The sequence below is a fragment of the Rhinolophus sinicus genome, chromosome 6 (genome assembly GCF_057876585.1).
Source record: "Rhinolophus sinicus isolate RSI-liver-muscle chromosome 6, RSI-T2T, whole genome shotgun sequence".
NCBI lineage: Eukaryota > Metazoa > Chordata > Mammalia > Chiroptera > Rhinolophidae > Rhinolophus > Rhinolophus sinicus.
Window position 1 is genome coordinate 61,254,277 of NC_142506.1, and position 20,414 is coordinate 61,274,690.

General features: G+C 39.6%; 1 protein-coding gene across 13 annotated transcripts in view; it reads left to right on the forward strand.

The window, feature by feature from the left end:
- ESRRG (estrogen related receptor gamma) overlaps positions 1 to 20,414 on the forward strand; it is a 549,788-nt gene that overhangs the window by 403,820 nt on the left and 125,554 nt on the right. For all 13 annotated transcript variants that reach the window (XM_019743279.3, XM_088799145.1, XM_088799143.1 and 10 more), the window contains one exon: positions 3,532 to 3,648. In XM_019743279.3, coding sequence (XP_019598838.1) covers positions 3,532 to 3,648 — 117 coding nt within the window. The remainder of the gene's footprint in view (positions 1 to 3,531; positions 3,649 to 20,414) is intronic.

Here is a 20,414-nt window from a genome sequence, read left to right on the forward strand (position 1 = left end):
TCCAATTGTGCCTCATATTGCTTCCTAATGGGACATCCAGCTCACTCGACCTTGTGGACGTTACTACATTACAGCACCATAATTGATGTTCATGGAAGTGACCTTGAGATATCAAGAAAATACTAAGTTATTCTAAGAGTAGTATTTTACTTACGTACTATTTTTTGCCTGGAAGATTTCGATACTGCCTAAGAAATGGTTCTTGCCTCCAGGAGCTGATTATCTAATGGGTAATATGCATGGGAATAAATAGGTACAACAAAATATGGCATGTCTGGACTGATGAGAATACCTGGAAAGATATGAGAACCAAGAAATCATTTTCTGCTAGGATGGGCTGAGACATTTTCATGAAAGATTTGACTGGAATTTGAGTTGAACATCGAGACTTGGAAGTAATTTTAAGAAGAAAAGGGGGGGGCAAAGATAGATCATTCTCAGAGGGAAGTCTGAAGGACACTGTGAAAATGAATAAATTGAATTGGCTCCATCAGAAAGTTCATATAAGGTAATAATTGTAATATTGCTGGAGAAGTAGGTGAGAATTGGATTGGGGGGACTTTGTTAGCTAGTCTAATATTCCTGATTTAATTCAGGAGGCCATAGGAATGTATTGATTTTCTTTTAAAATGAGGGTGATGAATGATCAAAGCAGGTATAGGAAGAGGAATATGAGTGTGGTACGCAGCATGGATTAGAAGGGGGCAGAACAGAGGCAAAATACCCAGCGAGCAGAGAACTGCCATAGGCTAGGTGTGAGCTCGCGCATGCCTGGTTTAGGTTCCCGTCGGAAGTATGCTATTGGGAAGGATGAGGATATAATTGTCAAAGAGGAAGAGGAACTAATTTGCAAGGAAAGATTATTATTTGGGGATGGGGAATGGTGGGGCATTTCAGTGGAAGTTTCTAGCACTGGGTTCAAAGTGTCGGACTGGTGTTCATGCTTTGCTATTGGAAAGTGAACAAGCCATACTGACTTTTCAGGTACACAAACGGGAAGAAATGCTGTTTGGAAAAACATTTATTTTATTTTTTTAATTTTTTATCCTCACCAGTCATTGTTCAGCTCTTTCCAAGAAAGCGGAGATCTGGGTTGCTTTTTAAATAAGTCTAGGGAGAGCCATGTAGATGGAAGGATCTGGTAGTAGAATACTAATTAACCCCTAGGAAATTACTAGCAACACTCTCTCGATGCAAAATAAATTTTCAGTGATAGTTAAAGAAACTCTGCAGTGAAAAATGATTTATGTAAAGTTCATATTCTAAATCCTTTTATTCTCAGACATGACCCAGCCAGTCTGGTTCCTTTGCCTTTTCCTCGGTTTTCTATGAATATAGCATCAGTAATATCTCTGAGAAAGGTGATGGTGTGTGCGTCTGTTGATGCAGTTAATATTATTCTTATTATTTCACCTCTTACGTTGCAAAGTAGTTGCTTTTATTATTATAAACGCCCTGAATTAGAATGCTAATTTAGTCAAACAATTTTGATAGGCTTATCTTCAGTTATAATGGACAGCCTTTTTTTTTTTTCCAAGTCATGCATACTTAACCAACTTTCAGTAGCTATAAGTGGTTAGGTATTACTTCCTGTTGAATTAGCAGTTGCTGAGGAGTTGAATCGGTACAATCCTGCAACCCACTAATGTGATATTTACTGAGGAGACATCAGTCTGCAGAAAGGTAGTCAATACAAATCAGTGTTTACAAAGTGTGATTAACTCTGAAATATTTCATCAATGCCGTGGTCCCAGGCAGATTCTATGCTAATTACTGGAGTCTGTGCATGTTTCAGGGGACTAGGACAGACCCAGACTATTGCAAACATACAGCAGCAAAATTGCAATTATGCTCGGACCGTCTCTGATGACAATTTATGCATTTGGTGTGATGACCTCCCCCTTCCCAGGAGGGCAATAAACAGAATGCATTTTCATTAAGATACTAATGCACTTAATCACAAGGGGAAAGGGTTAGGGAGTAACAGAAGACCTTCAAGCACTATGTGACAGAGCTGATGGGGAGAGAGGCTTTATTTTAAAGGCAGCTTCTTTACAAAGCTGTAGGCAGGCCCAGGGCACATCCCACATGCTGTCATTGCCACTAATTGGGGGAAAAAAAAAAATCAAGTTCTAGTTTGGATCTTCTTCTCTCTCCCTATCATTTCAAATGTGTAGGTACTACCGTAAGGGGTGTAACCTCTAAAATCAAAAATATAATTTTCACATCAGTTTATTGTTATTTAAAACACTTCCTTGGAACGTGAGTGTTCCAAACGCGTTATGCAAGTGGTATAATAAACCCGACGGTGATGGTGATGATGGTGGTGGTGACAACCATTCACCCACAAGAAGCATTTAGCAAGCATACAATTGTTTTGTAAGACTGTGGATAGTGTTGCAGCCCAAAACCGTGGCATTTCAGTCACTGCCCGTTAGGTGCTTTCTCCAAGGTTCCACATTAGCTCAACAATCATTTTTCACGGTGAAGATTATGCTGTTCAGTGTCAGAAAGACAATAAGCGTGGTGCATCCCAGCGTCAGGAACCAGAAGAAATCCAGGCTTGATGACACAAGAATACAGTTTTGATGTTTGTGTTTTTCTGGAAATCGTCTGCTTCAAAATTTCTCTTGGATCCTCAGATGCTGGAAGACATTGCCTGGGTGTTCTAAGCATCATGTTTTAAAGGCTTATTTTATTTGTTTATATTTTATTTTTTATTAGTTTCAGGTGTACAAAACAATGCAATAGTTAAACATTTTATCCCTCACAAAGTGCTAACCTCCGTCCCCCAATCTGTTGCCCCTCTGGCATCGTATGTATCTATTACAATTCCATTGGCTCTATTCCTTATGCTATTCTCCATATCCCGTGACTATATATATATATATATAAAATTATAGTTGACATGCAGTATCATTCAGCCTCAGCTTCAGGTGTACAGGGCAGTGGTCAAACATCTACCCCACCCATGAAGTGGTCTCCCTAATAAGACGTGCCCATCTGACACCTTACTAAATCTTTACAACATTATTGGTTATATTCCCCAAACTGTCTTTCATATCCTTGTGGCAACATTGTGGTTATCAATTTGTACTGTCTAATCCCTTCCCATTCTCCCTCATCCCCACCCTCCTCCCTTCTGGCAACCATAAGCTTTTCCTCTGTATCTCCGGGACTATTTCTTTTGACTTTGCTCATGTATTTAGTTCTTTACATAACACGTATAAGTGAGATCATATGGTATTTGTGTTTTTCCATCTGACTGATTTCACTTAGCATAATGTAAAGGCTCATTTTAAGTGGAATCTTTTGTAGAGCATCCCTGGTTATCTTCTCGTTTAATGCATCTTCTTCAGTGGTTGTAGCCGAGCATCCAGCTTCGTGACACTTGTGACATTCTCATGAGTCCCATGTGACTTTGTGGGGAGAGGGGTTCGGAATCACAGAGTCGGCCTTGCCTTTGGGATGCTAATATTTCCTGGGTCCTGCACATCTAACGGCTTCTTTTTCTCCACCTCTGTGTTATAGGTAACATAGAATATAGCTGTCCTGCCACGAACGAATGTGAAATCACAAAGCGCAGACGTAAATCGTGCCAGGCTTGCCGTTTCATGAAGTGTTTAAAAGTGGGCATGCTGAAGGAAGGTAAGGCCCCTTGCTCATAGCCCTGTGTTTCAGGTTGGGGATGGGGGACGGGGTGCATGGGGAGTTCCAAACGTGTCAGACCAACCAGGAAAGGATGGGGTCCCAGTAAATGGCCTGAATCTGATGGCAGAATGCTCCTTCTTTACGACTGAACTTGCTGGTGCCCCTTGGCTAACTGCCTGACACCCACAGGAAGGCACAAGGTAGGAGGTGCAGCTAAACCCACCAGGTGTGTTTAGGCAGTTCTGGTTCTTTTCACCTGTATAATTTCCGGAAGGTGGAGGATGGACAACCAGGCGGCTACTGTTTCTGTTGTTTTGCATTTTGTCTCGTTATTAAGGTCACAGAGAAACATCCCCCCCCCCATCTTTATTGAGGTAGGATTGACAAAGTATATATTTAACGTGCATGAGTTAATGTTTTGGTATACATATATTTTGTAAAATAATTGCCACATGTCGCTACTGAATATATCTACCACTTCTTATAGTTACTATTTTCTTTTTCTTAATCTTAGATTTAAAGCATTCTTTCTTTCGTTTCTAATCTTATCTTTTGGACTTATTTTCTATTATAAAGAGCTTGGAATAATGATACTAAAATGGTTGATTTCAGTTGGGAATGACAGCAACAAACACAAAATAATGACCACGAACATGTATTCTGTGTTAAACATATTGTCTGAAAACTCACATACTCGTAGCTGGGAACTGAACCCAAATAGTCAGGTTATGGAATTCACTCAGTTGTTTCATCCATATCAAAGGCCCTGAAATATTTGTGTATCTCAGCATGTCTAGTGAAACTAACATTTTAGCTTAGAGAGAGAGAGAGAAATTGTTCATTTTGTTGGGAGCCCTAGATTTAGTTTGTTTGTTTGTTTTTAACATATCTTTGTACGTGTGTGCTTTTATAGATGTGCAATTCACGTACTGCATTTAAATTTTACATTTTCCTTTTCTTCAGAAAATTTGCCAGAGTTTATAATAAATATAATTCTAAAAATTGATAAAATGAAAATGTGATCATTGAAGCCTGAAAGAAAATTGGGTAAATTAAATGTTTAAATTGATTAGCTTCTATTAAATCATAGAATATTCCTTGTTCCTAGGGTTCGCCCTGTGAGTTGTATCTTGTATTGTTACTGGAGATGACTGTTTCTTTTTTTAAACTTCTATATCCAAATGGATCCGAGTTTGTTCCCCAAGAATGAACGAGAGCTTCAATTAGGTGTGGCATTGCCAGTCTTATAATATTTCCTTGTTTGTCCAAGATTTTTTCTGTGAACAATGTTATAGGAAGATGAGTGGACCAGATGATATTTGGGTCCATGGACTTCATGCTGGATTTCTGTCTCTTGTCTACTGAGAACTAACTCTTCCCTTGACGAGGAACAAAGATGCTTAAATGTTTCTCATCTTCAACTTGAAAAAAAGCTATTAAAAAACAAGTGACTCACTTTATAATGAAAGCCTTCAGAAAAGATAGCCAAGATATACTGTAGCTAAGGAACATAAAATTTTTATAAAAATATATATTTTAATAACTTACATTATATATGTAGAGAAAGAAAAGAGAAAGAACAGTAGAAGGTGATAGGTACTCCAATGGTGTACAGATAAAGATTGGTGACAATATTACACACTGGTGAATACAAATTAGGATGGGGAATGTGTACGTCCCGCCCCCCCAACCCCCACCCCATGTAGCTTTTGGTCCTGTTAGGATTTTTCAGTTAACATGGTTTATACTTATATCCATTTGCTAAATATTTATTAAGCTTCTCCCATGTGCTAGGTGCTGTTAGACCCAGTGATGCAGCAGTGAAAAGGACAGGTATGGGTGCTCTTGTAGAGAGAGCTTATATGAAAATGCCAAAAGGACATTTTTGCAAAGGAACACATACAAATAGAAACCCCACAATAACAACCCCTCCCACATGACAGAGTTTTAGTTAGGAGGGTGGTGATAGCTTACTTTTTTGCGATGAAAGACATTATCTTAGTAATTCCCTTAAGCCCTATAGCAGAGTAACAAACAAAACACATTTCACTATATAATGATGAATGATTGACAGTTAATTCTTGGTCTTTATATTGCCACTTAATTGAGCTATTCAGACTCAAAATAAATTGATGCTCATTTAAAAAGGCTTAGAGTTGGGAGTTAGGAGTCATTATTTTCCAAAAGCAAACCAAGTTTTTCAACAATGTTATAAACAGTAATATATTAATTAACACTTTGAATTGATGTGTCTTAGATTTGGATTTTATTTTCAAAAACTAGAATACATTGGACTATGTCTCCATTTCCAGATAGATAGACTTTTTTGATCAATTTGATTTTACTATTGTAATTTACTCACCTGTTTAAGGAGGACATAGGAAAAAAAGTGTTTTCCCCTAAATAATTTTCACCATTGTGGTTTTCAAGCAGGAGCAATGTTGAAAGGTGGACGGAGTGACTGAAGAGGTGTGAACTGTGTTTAATTAAACATTGTTGGTGAAAGTAAATGGGACAGTGCTTATCTATAATTCACACCTCTCCAGTTGCTGTTATCAAGCCCTTTGAGGGCCTGTTTTCAAGGGAATTGCTGCTGTGGCTGATATACTCATATAATAATTTATTTTCCTTTACCCCTTATGCCCACTTGGGTGGGAAAATATCAGTTCTCTAAACCCCCTCCTTCCAAAGAGAATGGATGGAATGGTTATGAGAAAAATATAGAATAGTCTTTTTCTTTTGTGCTTAAAAAAATGCGGTGAAATATAGCATTACACCCTGCATATAAATGCACAATTATGTTCGGCCATCTCCTTGGCTCAAGACTTGCCTCCTCAGCCTGGAGAGAATGATACCGTCTTAAATGTATCTTTATGGATGGAAAGGGATTTTAGTCCCATGCAGTATGTCAGGGATCATGATGTAGTAAATCTATTCAAATGTAAACCTGTTCAATTCAATTACCAGTCCATAATAAAATTTGCTACTATAACCCCTGTGTTGACCACAGCAGTCCATACAGGCTGATGGCACAGCAGGTCTGGAAATTGACAGACAAAATCTATTTAAACAAAAAACATTAGTTCTAGAATCTGCAATGAAATCAGATTTCAACAGCTTTGATGGGACCCCTCTTTCCTTTAACAGGTATTGTTATTCAACTCGTCACATATGCATCGTAGATAAAATGCTTCCTGAGGGAAATGAAGAAGTTTTTATTAAGAGAGTGCTTGATAGAAAAATGAGACTGTTATTCTTAAAAATTGCATGCCTTAGTTTTATTGACCGCCATTTTTACTAATGGCGTGGGGTGCAAAAGGACAGTGATGGCTTAGTGGGTAAACAATTACATAACTCACATTGTGCATGATTAAATTCTTATCAGATATGCCTTCTCATTAGCCCGCACCAGAATTATGTCTGAATGAATGATCTTTGATTTTTAATGTTAGAGGTTTTGAATCCAGAAATTGTTATCAGTCGAAGAAATGAAACAGTTGTGTGGAGACAAAAAACAAGACCACAATATAATAACACTTCAAGAAGCACACTTAAAAAAATGATAGTTTGTTCAAATCCAAGTGGTTGTACCGTTCTGCATCCTGAGAAATCCCCCCTCTTTTGCGGGGGGGGGGGGGGGGCTGGCGATCTTCATGGATGATGGTCCAGCATTATTTTTTCAGCATTCTACCATACTGTATGTCACAGAAAACCCATCTATTACAACATATCTGGTCTCAACATTCCCCTTTCATTTTTGTAGGTATTGCTTATTTGAAGGGAAACACAACAAAACCTAATCAAGGTACACCTATAAATCTGGTCAGGATTTATTTTCATTTTGATCTCTGTCCTTGGTTATTTAAAGGCTACTACAGGACATACTTGTTCAGTTTTCTCTCTGTCAGTGGCAAACAGAGACATTTTATGAAAGCAATCTTTATTTAGGTATAGAATTCACTGATCAAAGGATGGAGGGCTTTTTGCTGTTTATTGCTCTGATGGGCTTCACCTTGGCAGCTCAAGTATTTTTCTTTGACTCTTGCAGATGAGAATAAGACCCCACATTTATGCTCACCATGACTTTCCCCAGCCAGCCCAGCCCGTATGCCCACATGTGGAGGACCAGTTTAGTCATTTCATGCCAAAAAAGTGTGTAACTAGGCCTTAAAAAAAGAAAAAAAAAAAGGTGACTTAACCTTCCTAACCTTCAGTTTCGTCATCTGTAAAATGGTGGTTGCAGTAATGGTATTTGCACATCACGTGTTGTGAATATCCAATAAGATGCCATAGGTTACGTGCTCATGTGGCTTGGCATAATGGCCAGATCAACATTGCTAGAGAGAGGACAGGTGAAGTTTTAGGGTGAAGTGGACCTAGAGGTAAACCCAGGTTCTACCACTTCCTGGTCCTCAGGCAAGTTGTGTAACCTCCAAGACTCAGCCTGTTTGTTTATAAATATGGGACTGATGATAGAACTTCTGTTGTGAGGTTTTGGTGAAAACCAACAGCGCTAATACAGACATAAGTTCTGGCATGGATTAATGAGTGGCACTGGAAGCTAGAATTCAGATACCATATAGCATATTGACCTGCTGGACTAACACAAATTCATGCAAAATCAGTTATCCTTTGGCAGTATCAATGACCTGAGGTGTCCTTCCCAAACTTTTCATAGAAGCACATCAGTAGGTGAAACTTTTCTCAGGAATTTCATGAGGAAATGTAGTCCTTAATATCTGGTCTTAAGTGAAGTGAAGCAAAGAGACAATAATATAAAAAGGGAAACAGGGACTTCAACCCAAGCAGAAGTTTTTACCATGGACTTTACAGGTGAAGAATGCTTTTAATTACTGGTCCACATTCAGAAAGGAGAATTCATTCCTTTGTCTATCAAAGAAAATGGACAAATCGCACACCTTTTAAAATGCGCAAGAAAAAATTGTAAGAATTCTATTAGCCTCATAGATACATTAAGTTTTATTGAGGAAATTTTGCTATAGCATATTGGAAAAAAATCAGAGGCTGGAAATAAGTTTGAGTGCAGCTCAATAAATATTAACTGAGCTTTCCCCCAGGTGTCTGGCAAAATACTGTGCTTTAGCTTTTAATTCTGATTCCCCCCCCCGCCCCCCCCCCCCCAACTAGCTCGTGATTTGGGGCAAGTCCACTCTTTCAACTCTGTTTCTATATCCATATGTGCAGGGGAGCAATTAGCCTAGATTCTTTCTCACCCCTTCTATTCTAGTATAAGTTTTATTAAAAACCATATTATTTCTAGAGAACTAGTACACCAGTATATGACATGAAAATACTTAAAATTATGATGATGATGGTGTTAATATCTGTGAGGTTGGAAGTACAATGCAACTATTATTTGATAGACATGGCTAGTGAATTGTGCTGTTTTGTAAATTTTATCTTAACTGAAGAATTCTTTCATCTTTCTAGAAAAAAAACAGGATGTGTGTTATTTTTGTCAAAGTTAATAGAAGTGAGAATTGAAGGAACAGTAGAACAATGAATAGATAGTTAAATACTTAGGAACTGAATTCTTAATTAGGCATTTTTGCCTGTGTTTGAGAAACTTTTTCTCTATATTTCCTCACAATCCCTACCATTTCTTGTTAGTATATTGAAGAGTAGTCCGTAGAATTTCATTTCTAGGGACATCTGAAATCTCATCAGAGATTACGAAATTACTACCAGTCAGATTTATTGGAAATTTTGTTGTGACATTTTTAAAAGAAAAATGCTGACATAAGTAGGAGAGAAGAGTGAGTTTATGTAATTTTAAATCCCTTCTAAATATGTCCTCTGGGGGAAAGTGATTCATTGAAACAAACGAAATAAATAACATCGTTATGTGTGTTATTGATAACTACATTTGATTTGACACCTTGAAAGTCAGCTTCTGCTACAGAGAGGCTCAGTATTTCCCCGTGCTCTTTAAAAGTCTGAAAACTACAAACATGCAGATTCCAGGTAGGCAATTAAATGGATGGGAGAATTGTGAGCGTTCCTCTTGAGGATAAACGGGAACCGGCATTTGGCGTAAATGGCCATTCAATGTAGAAAGGGCACAGGATATTCAGGTTTCATTCACTTAAAACCCAATCCAGAAGAGGAAAGTGGGACCCTGGGTGTTAGAGTCTCATTAATCAGAGGAGGAACCCAAGTTTCCGAACGTTGCACTGACTTACCCATTGACCTGTTGCAGATAAAGTGGGAGGGGGATTTAAAGTTGGCCATGTCACCGTCCCAGGCCCATCCTGCACCTCTCTCAAGCTGCGTCACAGCCTGGGCCCGACAAGGGGTCTGACCTGCTCCAGTCTTGGGTCGTGTGCCCAGTCACAGCACAGCAGGCCAGCTGTGGCCCAGAATATTCATTGGAGGGTGTAGGAAATGGGAGAGCCCTGGTGCAATCAGGAAGGAGCAGAGTTTATGGGTGTAATGGAGGGTGTGTGCCTAAGGTATATGCGTGAGTGACATTTGTAAAGATGGGACTTTGCTTAGGATTCTGATTTCAGGAAACCAAGTGTCTCACCTGGGGTTTGATGAGGCCACTGAGGATACAGATAATGGTGGGGACAGTTGAGGAAAGGTCTCTGTAGGATAACTGAGCAGGCTGGAGTGTTGGGCTCATTGTGAACGGGAGAGACATCGTGTCTCAGGAGCTATGGCAAGGGTTATGACCTTGCATAGAGCAATACGTTTGGGTCTATTCATTTTGGTCAAGCTGAATTAGTGTTGTCTCTTTGGAGGTCCCTAGGAAAGAAGTTAACCTAAAAAACTACAAGGGTCTCAAAGGATCTCTTATTTTCATTCCTTGGTGGATCTCCCATATTTGAGAAAGGTCACGTCACCTATGCCCTGCTCAGATCGTCTGGCACATAATCTTACATCCATCATGGAATGCCAATCTCTCTAGAATGGAAGGCCCTCACCTTTTGCTCTGCCTCAGGGATTCATAGTGTTAACATAATGCTTAGAAATCTTTGGGTGGAAGAAATGGGGCACGTCCAGTGATGGTAGTAAGTCCTCTTCTTCTACCTTAGAGGATTCTTTGTCCAGAGGCCCCACTGATTCTCAGCTATCTTGTCACTCTCCATAAGGTACACTTCCTATTTCTACCTTTAAGTTTAGAGAGGCCACTGTGTGTGTGTGTGTGTGTGTGTGTGTGTGTGTGTGTGTGTACATACCAGGGGTGCCAAAAGTGTGTATACAAGTGGACACTTTGGTTAACGTTGCTCAAGCAGTAGTTCTCCATCATCAGAAGTGTCTGGACACTGATGGTAACCACTTTGAGCACCTCTTGTCATTGCAGACGTCAAACGTGACTTGTATTCATCTTTGGTTATCAGTATCTATTGAATATTTCCATTTTAATAGTTTTTTCCTTTCTTAAAATGTGTATACATTTTTTGGCACCCTCGGTATATACATATATAGGAGGTCCCTAATTTAGGATGGTTCGACTTACGATTTTTCAACTTTACGATGGTACAAAAGTGATGCACATGGTGTAGAAACCGTAGTTTGAATTTCGATCTGTTCCCTGTCTAGCGATATGCAGTATAACCCTCTGTTGTGATGCTTGCTGGGCAGTGGCAACGAGCTCAGCTACTCCCTCACGATGGTCAGCGACTGATATTCTGCAGTGTATTCATTGCATGAGATGATTCTGCCCAACTGTAGGTTAATGTGAGTGTTCTGAGCACGTTTCAGGTGGGCTAGGCTAAGCTGCGATGTTCAGTAAGTTAAGTGTAGTAAAAGCATTTTCGACAAATGATATTTTCAACTTAAAGTGGGTTGATCTGGACATAACTTCGTCATAAGTCGAGGAGAAATTATATATGAGACAGCGCAGATTTATTCATTTAGCTGCTATTACATCTCTCCAATCAGTTGTCTTGAGCCCCTAGGATATAAAGAAAAATTATCCCAGAACTGTTTTTGCTGCATCCACAGCTTGTGTCTTGATTTATATATGGCAGTGGGACTCTGAGAGTCCTCTGGGTTTAGCCTATCAGCAGGAGAAGCAAAGAGCAACTTACTTGTCTAATTACCCTTCTGTTTCCCATCTTCCATTTTAATAAAATGTTCGTTTAAAGGGTGTAGCATTTTCTAGGTAGGTTCTCTTTAAAAAAAATATAAAGCTACTCAGGTCATTTAGTAACAAGCAGCTGTGTTTTTGCTTACTTAAAGAACCTGCTTAGTACAATTTATCCTAACAAAATATCTTTTGTGAAAACCTCTGAAGAAGACATTTCCAAGGTGAATTTTTTTTTTTTTTTTCTCAAGTCTAATATCATTATGCTGCCAAGTCGAAAACAGAAATTATTGGTAGGGAAATTTGGGTTCTTACTGCCTTCAAAAAGCAGAACAAAGAAAAGGAGAAAGCTTTAATGGTATTCAAGGAAAATATTTCTGTGTTAGATGACAGTTAATAGAACTGCATTGACCTCACTGGTATTTCTTGCACTCTCTGTTGTAATATTATCCCAAGAAGCTCTCTCATTAATGCAGAGTATTAAACAAAATTCGCAAGTTATGATATAAGCAATAGAAAGAGCACCTTCTTTGTGAGCTCAGACTTGACATTATGTCACTGGGGAATATTTTTAAGGTGCCCCAAAAAGTTATTTTATGTACAGATACTGCATTACCAGCTGGTGATTTTTTTTTTTGGGGGGGGGCGCGTGATGCTTTGTTGATATGAAATTTGAATAATCTGTCTCGAAATGATGAGCAAAGATTTTGCAGGTAAAAATAATAACATATTTTTGAGAGCTTAATATGTATTAGGCTATGTGCTTTAGCTGGATTTTTATTTTTTGCTAATCCTTGCAGTGGCCCCCCCTCCCACCCAGAGGTGAGTATTTCCCCATTTCACAGAGGTAACTGAGGTTTACAGAGATTATGTTACTTGCCAAAGTTCTCATAGTGATGTACATGATGGGGTCTGGATTTTCTAGCAGGCCTATGCTCTGTATTTGTTTAATATAGTTTTTCTTTGTGAACCGTAGGAATAATCCAGTATATATTTAGTTTGGGATTCTTCAGAGGCCATGGGTATTATGCGATCTTGAGCTCTTAAAAGATTACTTAAGTAAACCATATTTTGTTTTTGTATTTTTTCGTTTTGCTTCTTCTTCTTTTTTTTTTTAACCAGGCCTCATGGCATTATTTTGAGTTTTTCACTTACTGTCAGAAATAGGATGAACTGTGTTGGAAGGCAGTAAGTTTCCCATCAGTGTGACAGATGTTAAGAGCACGTCCAAGTATCAGGTGGGGGTGAGACGAGAATATCTTTTGTGGCGACTTCCAACTCTGAGATTCTTGGGCTCCCAGCGTAAACTTTGGAATAACTTCCCAGTTATAAACTGTGTGAATAAACATTAGCAACACTCGAGCCGTTCTGTTCCTGGGAACCCAATTTCAGGGGTCTGTGTTTTTGTGAAACAGTGGATGACATCTTATTTGAGTCTAAATTAGAGCACAGAGGAACATTTTGCCTTGTGGTATAGTTTGACTCTCTGGTTCCAGTTTTTAGAAAGTGAACTTTAGAACCAAATTCCTTGCAAGTTTTGCTTTTGCACCGAGGAGAGAATTTGATTCACTGACTTTGAGCATCACGTGCCTCAGTTGTTTTGAGGATCTGGCCAGTGTGTACTGCTAACATATTACAACCTTATCTGTTTTATCAATGGGGAAAGTTGAAGTACTAATGTTTTAAAGATTTGCCCTTGATTCTGTATATCATCCATGTGGATCTTACTCCCTGTGACGTCTGCCTGTTCCTCTGGGGCGATTTTACAGTTATGTAATATTCAAAATTAACAATTACATTAGAAATGAAGTGGATAGATTCTCTCATGCGAACTTACCAGTTGAAGCACTAAGAATCATTTGAACTGGAGAAGTCTACCCTTGCTGCATTTGTGTTAGAGAGGATGGAAGGATTGAAATTGTAAGAAATAGTTCTTTGAGCTGTCTTCCTCTTGCTTTAATTGGAATACTATTAAAAGTTAATCATTTATTTGATTGTCCCCATTTGTCATTTCCATTTGTGAACTTCAAATAGGAAGCCAGCAGTTATCTAATACGCTACAAATTTTTATTCCTTTTGGATTATAAAAAATCCCCAATGGATTTCGCCCCCGGGGGGGAAACCTGCTTCAACATTTGTTCATTTGCTGTAAGTCCAGTGACACCACGGTGAATGGTGAGGGAGGGGGGAGGGCTCCCCCAGCCATATAGGACTCTGATGTGGAATGTTTTTCCATGGGCCTCCAGACAACAGATTTTTGCTCCTTTTCACCAGTGCACACATATATCAATGTGGCATTGATGTTTATGACATTGTGCTTAAATTTAATGTAAAGGAATTCTGGTATACATTTTAATGAAGTGCACCATTCCTAATTTGTTAGTTGCCTTTTGGGTAAGGCTCTGCAGAGTTCTACTCTGTCTGTCCTGTATCAGGTATCATACATGATTTTGTTCATTCCTAACTCTCCCTCAAAGCAAACCGAGCGCTGGCCATTTCTTGAGAGACCGTTCTGTAGTTTTGTCTCTCTCTTGCTTAGTAGGTTGTCGAGCCACCAACCAGCTTCCCTAAGGCAAGCTGTCTGCAAAGGAACAAGCCAGCTGGCTTGGCCAAGGTTGATCAATGATGAGAGGCAGGCTGGGTTCCAGGTTCACAAAAGCCACTCAGTGGAGAGTAGGTCAGCGGCTTCCCCAAAGCCAATTAGCTGGCAGAAGTCTGAGGTGCCTGGTGCTAGCCAAATTCCCTGAGCCTCATGGTACTGGTGGGGAGTCCATCCTTGGGCTTCCTGGCAAACCAGCCTTAAGTGAATGGCAGATTGTGTTTTTTGAGAGCCATTGTGGCTTTGTGGCTCCTACAACAAATATCAGGGACCTGCCACACCCACTCAGCTGTGATACCCAGGTACACTTCACGGCCTGGACTCCACAACAATGGACCCTCAGCGGATTATCCACGTCACAAATTTGTTTTTACCTGACTTCAGCTTAAATGCTTTTTAAAGTTGACATGACTGTGAATCATGCCATTAAAAGAGCATAACATGGAAATGGTTTTGGAAGCCGGAAGCGTCATAGGGACCTTTGACAGGAATGTGAGGGTATCTAGCGTTTTAAAGCCCCAACTGTAACAGGCTCTTCTTTTATAGATGGCTGTGGTGATGAAATGGGACCCGTGGCAAAACCCAAAGGGAGGGTGTTTTAGCAATTGCCCTTTGGTTAACCTGTTTCTCCAAAGATTATGTGTAACTAAGATCATACTCCCTTCCCTATTTTTCTCAACTTTTACATTTTCAGCCCTCACGTCTGTTCTACACAGGCTGTGTAATCATAATTTTAAGATGCCTGGACTGTTTTATTAGAGTTTTCAAGTATACTGGGGATGTGGGGAATTTAAGGAGTAGAATAATCATAATTTTACGAGGCTTGAACTATTTTACTGGAGTTTTAAGTATATTAGGAATGTGGGGAATTTAAGGAGTAGAATATGTATGAATGAGATAATTCACAATTCCTCATATAACTTAGCATGTGTTTCTACTTAGATCTGTACTAATTTCCAGTTCTGTGTCTCAGGTCCAGTCAGCATGTCACCCCCTTGGGAAGTTCAGTCCGTTTTGCCTGGCCAGCTTCTCAGTTCTCAGCTCTAAGTGTTTTCCTTGAGGCCACCTGAGCCCTTATTTAGTGGCACCTCTCTGGACTGTCCAATTAGTTTCCCTCAACTACATTTTCCCCTCACAGATAACTTTTTGGGGCACACAACTTTCTTTCCTCTTCTTCCCATCCTCACCCCCGCCCCCTTTTTAAAACCTTTTTTTGCTTCTGTCGTTCCACAATTCCCCCTAAAAAGCAAAGTTACTTCACAACTGTTGTGAGTAGCCATTTGGTGATTCCCAAGCTTATAACCTCCATAATGATCTCCCCAACCCCACTTCTCATGGAGTCACCTCTCTGCTCTCTTAGACATTTGTCTCCAGACCTATTAAGTCTCTTCATATCAACATTATCATCATCATTAGTATGTTTGAAGCCAATTAAATGACAATTACTCTGACCTTAGCCAGTCTTAGGTTATTATCAATTCATGCATAATTTGGAAATATTTAGAAGGAAATACTATGGTCTAATCTGTAAATATTTTTATCTGCTCTCGGAGAAATACACCTTGTTCTTTAGAATATCTCAAGTTGGGGTCAGGTTATTTCTTATGGAGCTCATTATAGCTGCTTACGGATCCCAAATGATGTGTATTCATCAAGCCAATCTCCAAACATTCATTCATTCACTCTTTATCTACCCATTCAATGAATAGTTTTGGAGACATGGCTCCATTACACTCACTTTATTAAGTACTGGAGATTAAAAGTGAACATGACAGACAAGAGTCTGCCCTCATAGAGTTTATCATAAACCTGATTACTTATAATTATATGGATTCTCCCCTTTCTGAATTTCACTAGCATTTATATTGTTTCATATAATTTAGCATTTTAACTTCATGTTTTCCACAGAGGGAAGTAGAGTGTATACAAAGCTCGGTCTCTCAGACCTGATGGAGTCTGTGAATATTCATTGAGTCCTTGAAATATGTGTAATACAACTGAAGAATTGAATTTTTCATTTTAGTTAAATAGCCCCCATGTGGCTGGTGACTGCTGGGGCAGTGCAGAGGTAGAATCTGGGTTCTTTTCAAACTGTATTACTTACTGTATTAGCTGTGTTCTCTCAAGCCAGTTACTTTACCCTTTCGAAGCCTTATCTGTAAAATGGGGCTTGTAATGATGACTTCAGAGGGTAGTTTTGAGTTTTAAACGAGGTAAATGATATAATACTCTTGGTACCGTGCCCTGAAAACAATAAGTACTCAGAAAATAGTAAATGTTAGTGTGAAATTTTAGTATTCTATTACTCACTTAGTAGGTCTCACAGAGAAAAAGCATAAAGAACTTGAGAACAGGGCTGTATTTTTTTTATTTTTTAGTCCTCCATGACACTTAGCATAATCATGATCTAATAGTAGGTATTAAATAAAATAGAACTGATTAATTTTCTTTCTTTGTTTTAGCCTACTTTAGTGGGCTTTTAGTTACATTATGAAAACTTAAGTACAGAAATAATTTTGTCATAAATAATATTTTAGAAACAATTCAAGGGCTATGATCATGCATATATTATTTCTGCATTTTTCCTTCATATATATATGTGTGATTGTGACAGAATTGTATTTCAGAAATCATGTTGTATTAAATTTTATTGAATACCCGACAATATAACAACTGGTATATCCTGAGTCAAAAAGAAAAAAAAAATATGAGAAATGACATTGTTTTTTATCTATCTTCTAGAGACATTTGATAAGTTAGTGACTAGAATTAAGAAAACGATGACCTATTTAAAACAGAAACACAAACCAAAAAAATTTGTATAAATAACGTCCTTCAGGTCGGACAATTAGTAAATGGTAAAGCCAGGATTTGATCTGTGTTTCTCAGACTTGGAAACCCACATACTGTACCGATATTCATAATGAAGCCTTTTGGTTCTCTTCTTCATTAGTTAGTCTTACCAGAGTGTCACGAGAAAAAAATGTAATTTCTGTCACATGGAAGCCACTGGTCTCTGCTGTTACTTCCTTTTGTGAGCAAAGAGACCTTGATTTGAGAGAATGCTATTGATGCTGGAGCTGTTAGAATTCCAGGATCATTCTTTGGGGTACATGCTCTAAAACAAGAGGGTTAGGATATCACCAGTATGTCTTCTGATTTCTGAAAATACTTTTCTCTGTGGGACCACAATAGTAGTTCTTAAAATTTCTATAGAGAATATTTCTATGTTTCCTTAGGAGTGATTTGAATAATGTTGAAGCTACTCATATTTCTGAGCAGCAACCCTTCCGTGTAGATGGTCAGAGGCTATTGTTCAGCAGAAGAGATGGCCAATATCCAGCATCTGTCCTCAAGAGGCAGTTCAGGTCATTGTCTGATGATTTCATTTTCAATTTGTAGCATCACTTTCACGCTCTGCAGTCAACAGGTACAAATTTGCGGTCTGTGAACAAATGTATTTCTCAGCGATTCCGTATATGTGTGGAGGTCTCCGCAGAAGTCATTAGTTAGGATCTGGAGGGGACAGTGTAGAAAAATAAAGCTTCACTAACGGTGACAAAGTAAAAGGAAGAGAAATTCAATTCACATACCATGTGCCTCAGCAATGTGAGCGGATCTCCTGGTCATCTCACGCATCTTTATTTGGTCATGTGCTCCAGAAAAGAAAACCTATCAAAAGTTTTGTTGAGGTAGCAAGAGCACCCCCATTCCCCCCGCCTCTCCCAGCTCTTACAAGTAATGCTATTTGAATGTCACTCAGGAACTGGCCTCTTTGAAACTTCCCAGGCTTAGAAAGCTAGCGATTCTCCTCTTCCTCACCTTTCTTTCGTACCTTGCAATTGTAGACTCTAACTAGCAGCCTCAGTTAATGCATTGATTTTAACTGGAAACCCAGAAGGAGATAGTACTGGAGTCAGCTTAACTCTGAAAAAATCCTGGGAGACCAGACTCATTTGCACATCGGAAAACAGCTAATGGGCCAGGGAAGCTGAGGTTAGTGGCTCAGTGGTGGGGTCTTTTACAACTGTCTCCTTTCCATCACAGGAAGAGAGATCCCTGACACAGAGTCTTGTGACGTGAAGTGCTAAGGCACCTGTACCTGATGCTTTTGTTAAATTTTTACTTTTATTTTTCTTCCTGGCTGGATAGTTTAAAAAAAAAAAAATCTGGCCTGTGGGAAGTGGAGGAAAAAAAGTATAAATTGTTAGTTTCCTCTGACATTGCAAAATTCCAGTAGGTAGTGTGATAGCTTACAAAAGCGTGGGCTTAGTATATTTGCAAAATAAAGACAATGTATGTGGAATTGTATTATCAACACACTGTTCAGTGCAGCATATTAAGATCGTGGAGTTTGCTTAATAGGTAGCTCTCAGTTACTGTTCAGTTGCCAATTACTAGCACATTTCTTAATGTCTGTTGCCTGTGTTTCTTCATCTATGAAGTAGCGATGGTGATACTAATGATGCCTATCCTACAGAATTTGCTGTGAGGATTAAATCAGATAAATATTTAAAATACTTCGCACGATGCCTGACAGGTATGAGCCCTCAGTAAATGTGAGCCATCGTCATTGTCATCATCACTACGATTTTGTTGTCCAGGTGTTCAGGACACTGCCTCGCTAAAACCTAAAACATATCAGCTCTGCTTGGTCTCAGATGTCATCTTGCTGGATTTTTTTCCCCTCCAAAATGACCGAGTGCTGTGTTCACAGCAGGCCTGGCTTGTCCTCACGCCGCTGCTCTTTATGACTCGCTGGGGTCAGAGGTCCCCGATCAAGCTCTGTGTGACTCCAGCCTAAGACCCTCTCCTGTGCTCAGGAGAGCTGAAGGTGACAGGCAGGGTCAGCAGAACCTGCCAAAATTACAGAGACCCCTCCATGGGCTGTGGGGGTGGGGGGTGGGGGCAGCAGGAAAGTCTGTCATGGACCAGCAACAAATAACCTTGACTCCATGGACTCCCTTCTCAGCTAGATCATTGCAAACGTTTTCCAAAGCGTAACTTGCAACCCCTACAGTTCCTTTTGTATATGCGAACATGTTCATGCACTTCTGTTTTTTCCAGGTAAACAGTATGATAAGTCACAAGTGAAGAAAAAGCTTCTACCCCCACCTAGAAGTTTTAACAGCTACGTGATCCTGTAAACACTGTTCTGTTTTAGGTTTTTTTGTTTTTAGGTCGCCAGTCAACTTGGGCTTAAAGTTGTTGCAGGTGACTTGGAACCTGGAGTGCTTTGCTTGTCTTCTCAAGTTCTGTCTCAAAGCCATTATTGCAGCCAGGAAGTAGAGAGTACACATTACTTCTGTGTGACTCTTGTTCTTGCATCTCCTTCTTTTCCCGTTAGTCATTCCCTTTCCACCCAGGATTGACTGCAGAACATCAAATCAATGGCGGCATCTGAGTTCCGTACGGCACCCATGCACTTTAATGCTGCTTTGTACCTTCTCCTGCAGTTCTGCGGCAGTGGTTTCAGTCCCAGGGTTGGAAGGGTTGGCCTAGAGAGAAAGAGAATGCCAAGAGGGAAGGTGGGCTGAAAGAGAAAGGCAGGGAAACAAAAAGGGAAACTAGGCTTCCATAGCACAGATGACTTAGTTCTCTGCATCTCTTAAAAAAACTTGCTTTCTGTAACACCTTTTCTAGTCTTTCTCTGTGCATACATTGGTAAACGGGCAGATAGTGATGAGGCCAGGATGCTGTTTGAATCCCTCTCTGTAGCCCACCCACCCACACCCCCGATGTCTTATGGGATGGAGGAAATGGATTGGCCCCTGGGTTTGTCCCTTTACTCTGTGCATGGTTGAGAAGGAGACTTCTCTCCACTGGGCTGCCTGGTTACTGGGTGGACACACTGCCTTGCGAGCTTTTCCTGCTCTGGCTCATCTGTAATTAAAGTACTTGCTATGAACGATTTTTAAGCACTGGAGCTTAATGAAGTTAGAAAAAGGATTTGGATACAGTTTGTGAAGCCTTCAAATTATTTGAGTTTTTTTCTCTAGGGAGAGCTGTTAAGTCTGGAGGCATTTTGAATGACTTACAGTGCATTCCATTTTGTTCTTCTAAAAATTTCTCTTTTTGTGGGGTGTAGTTGAAAAGGCCCACGGCCCACCT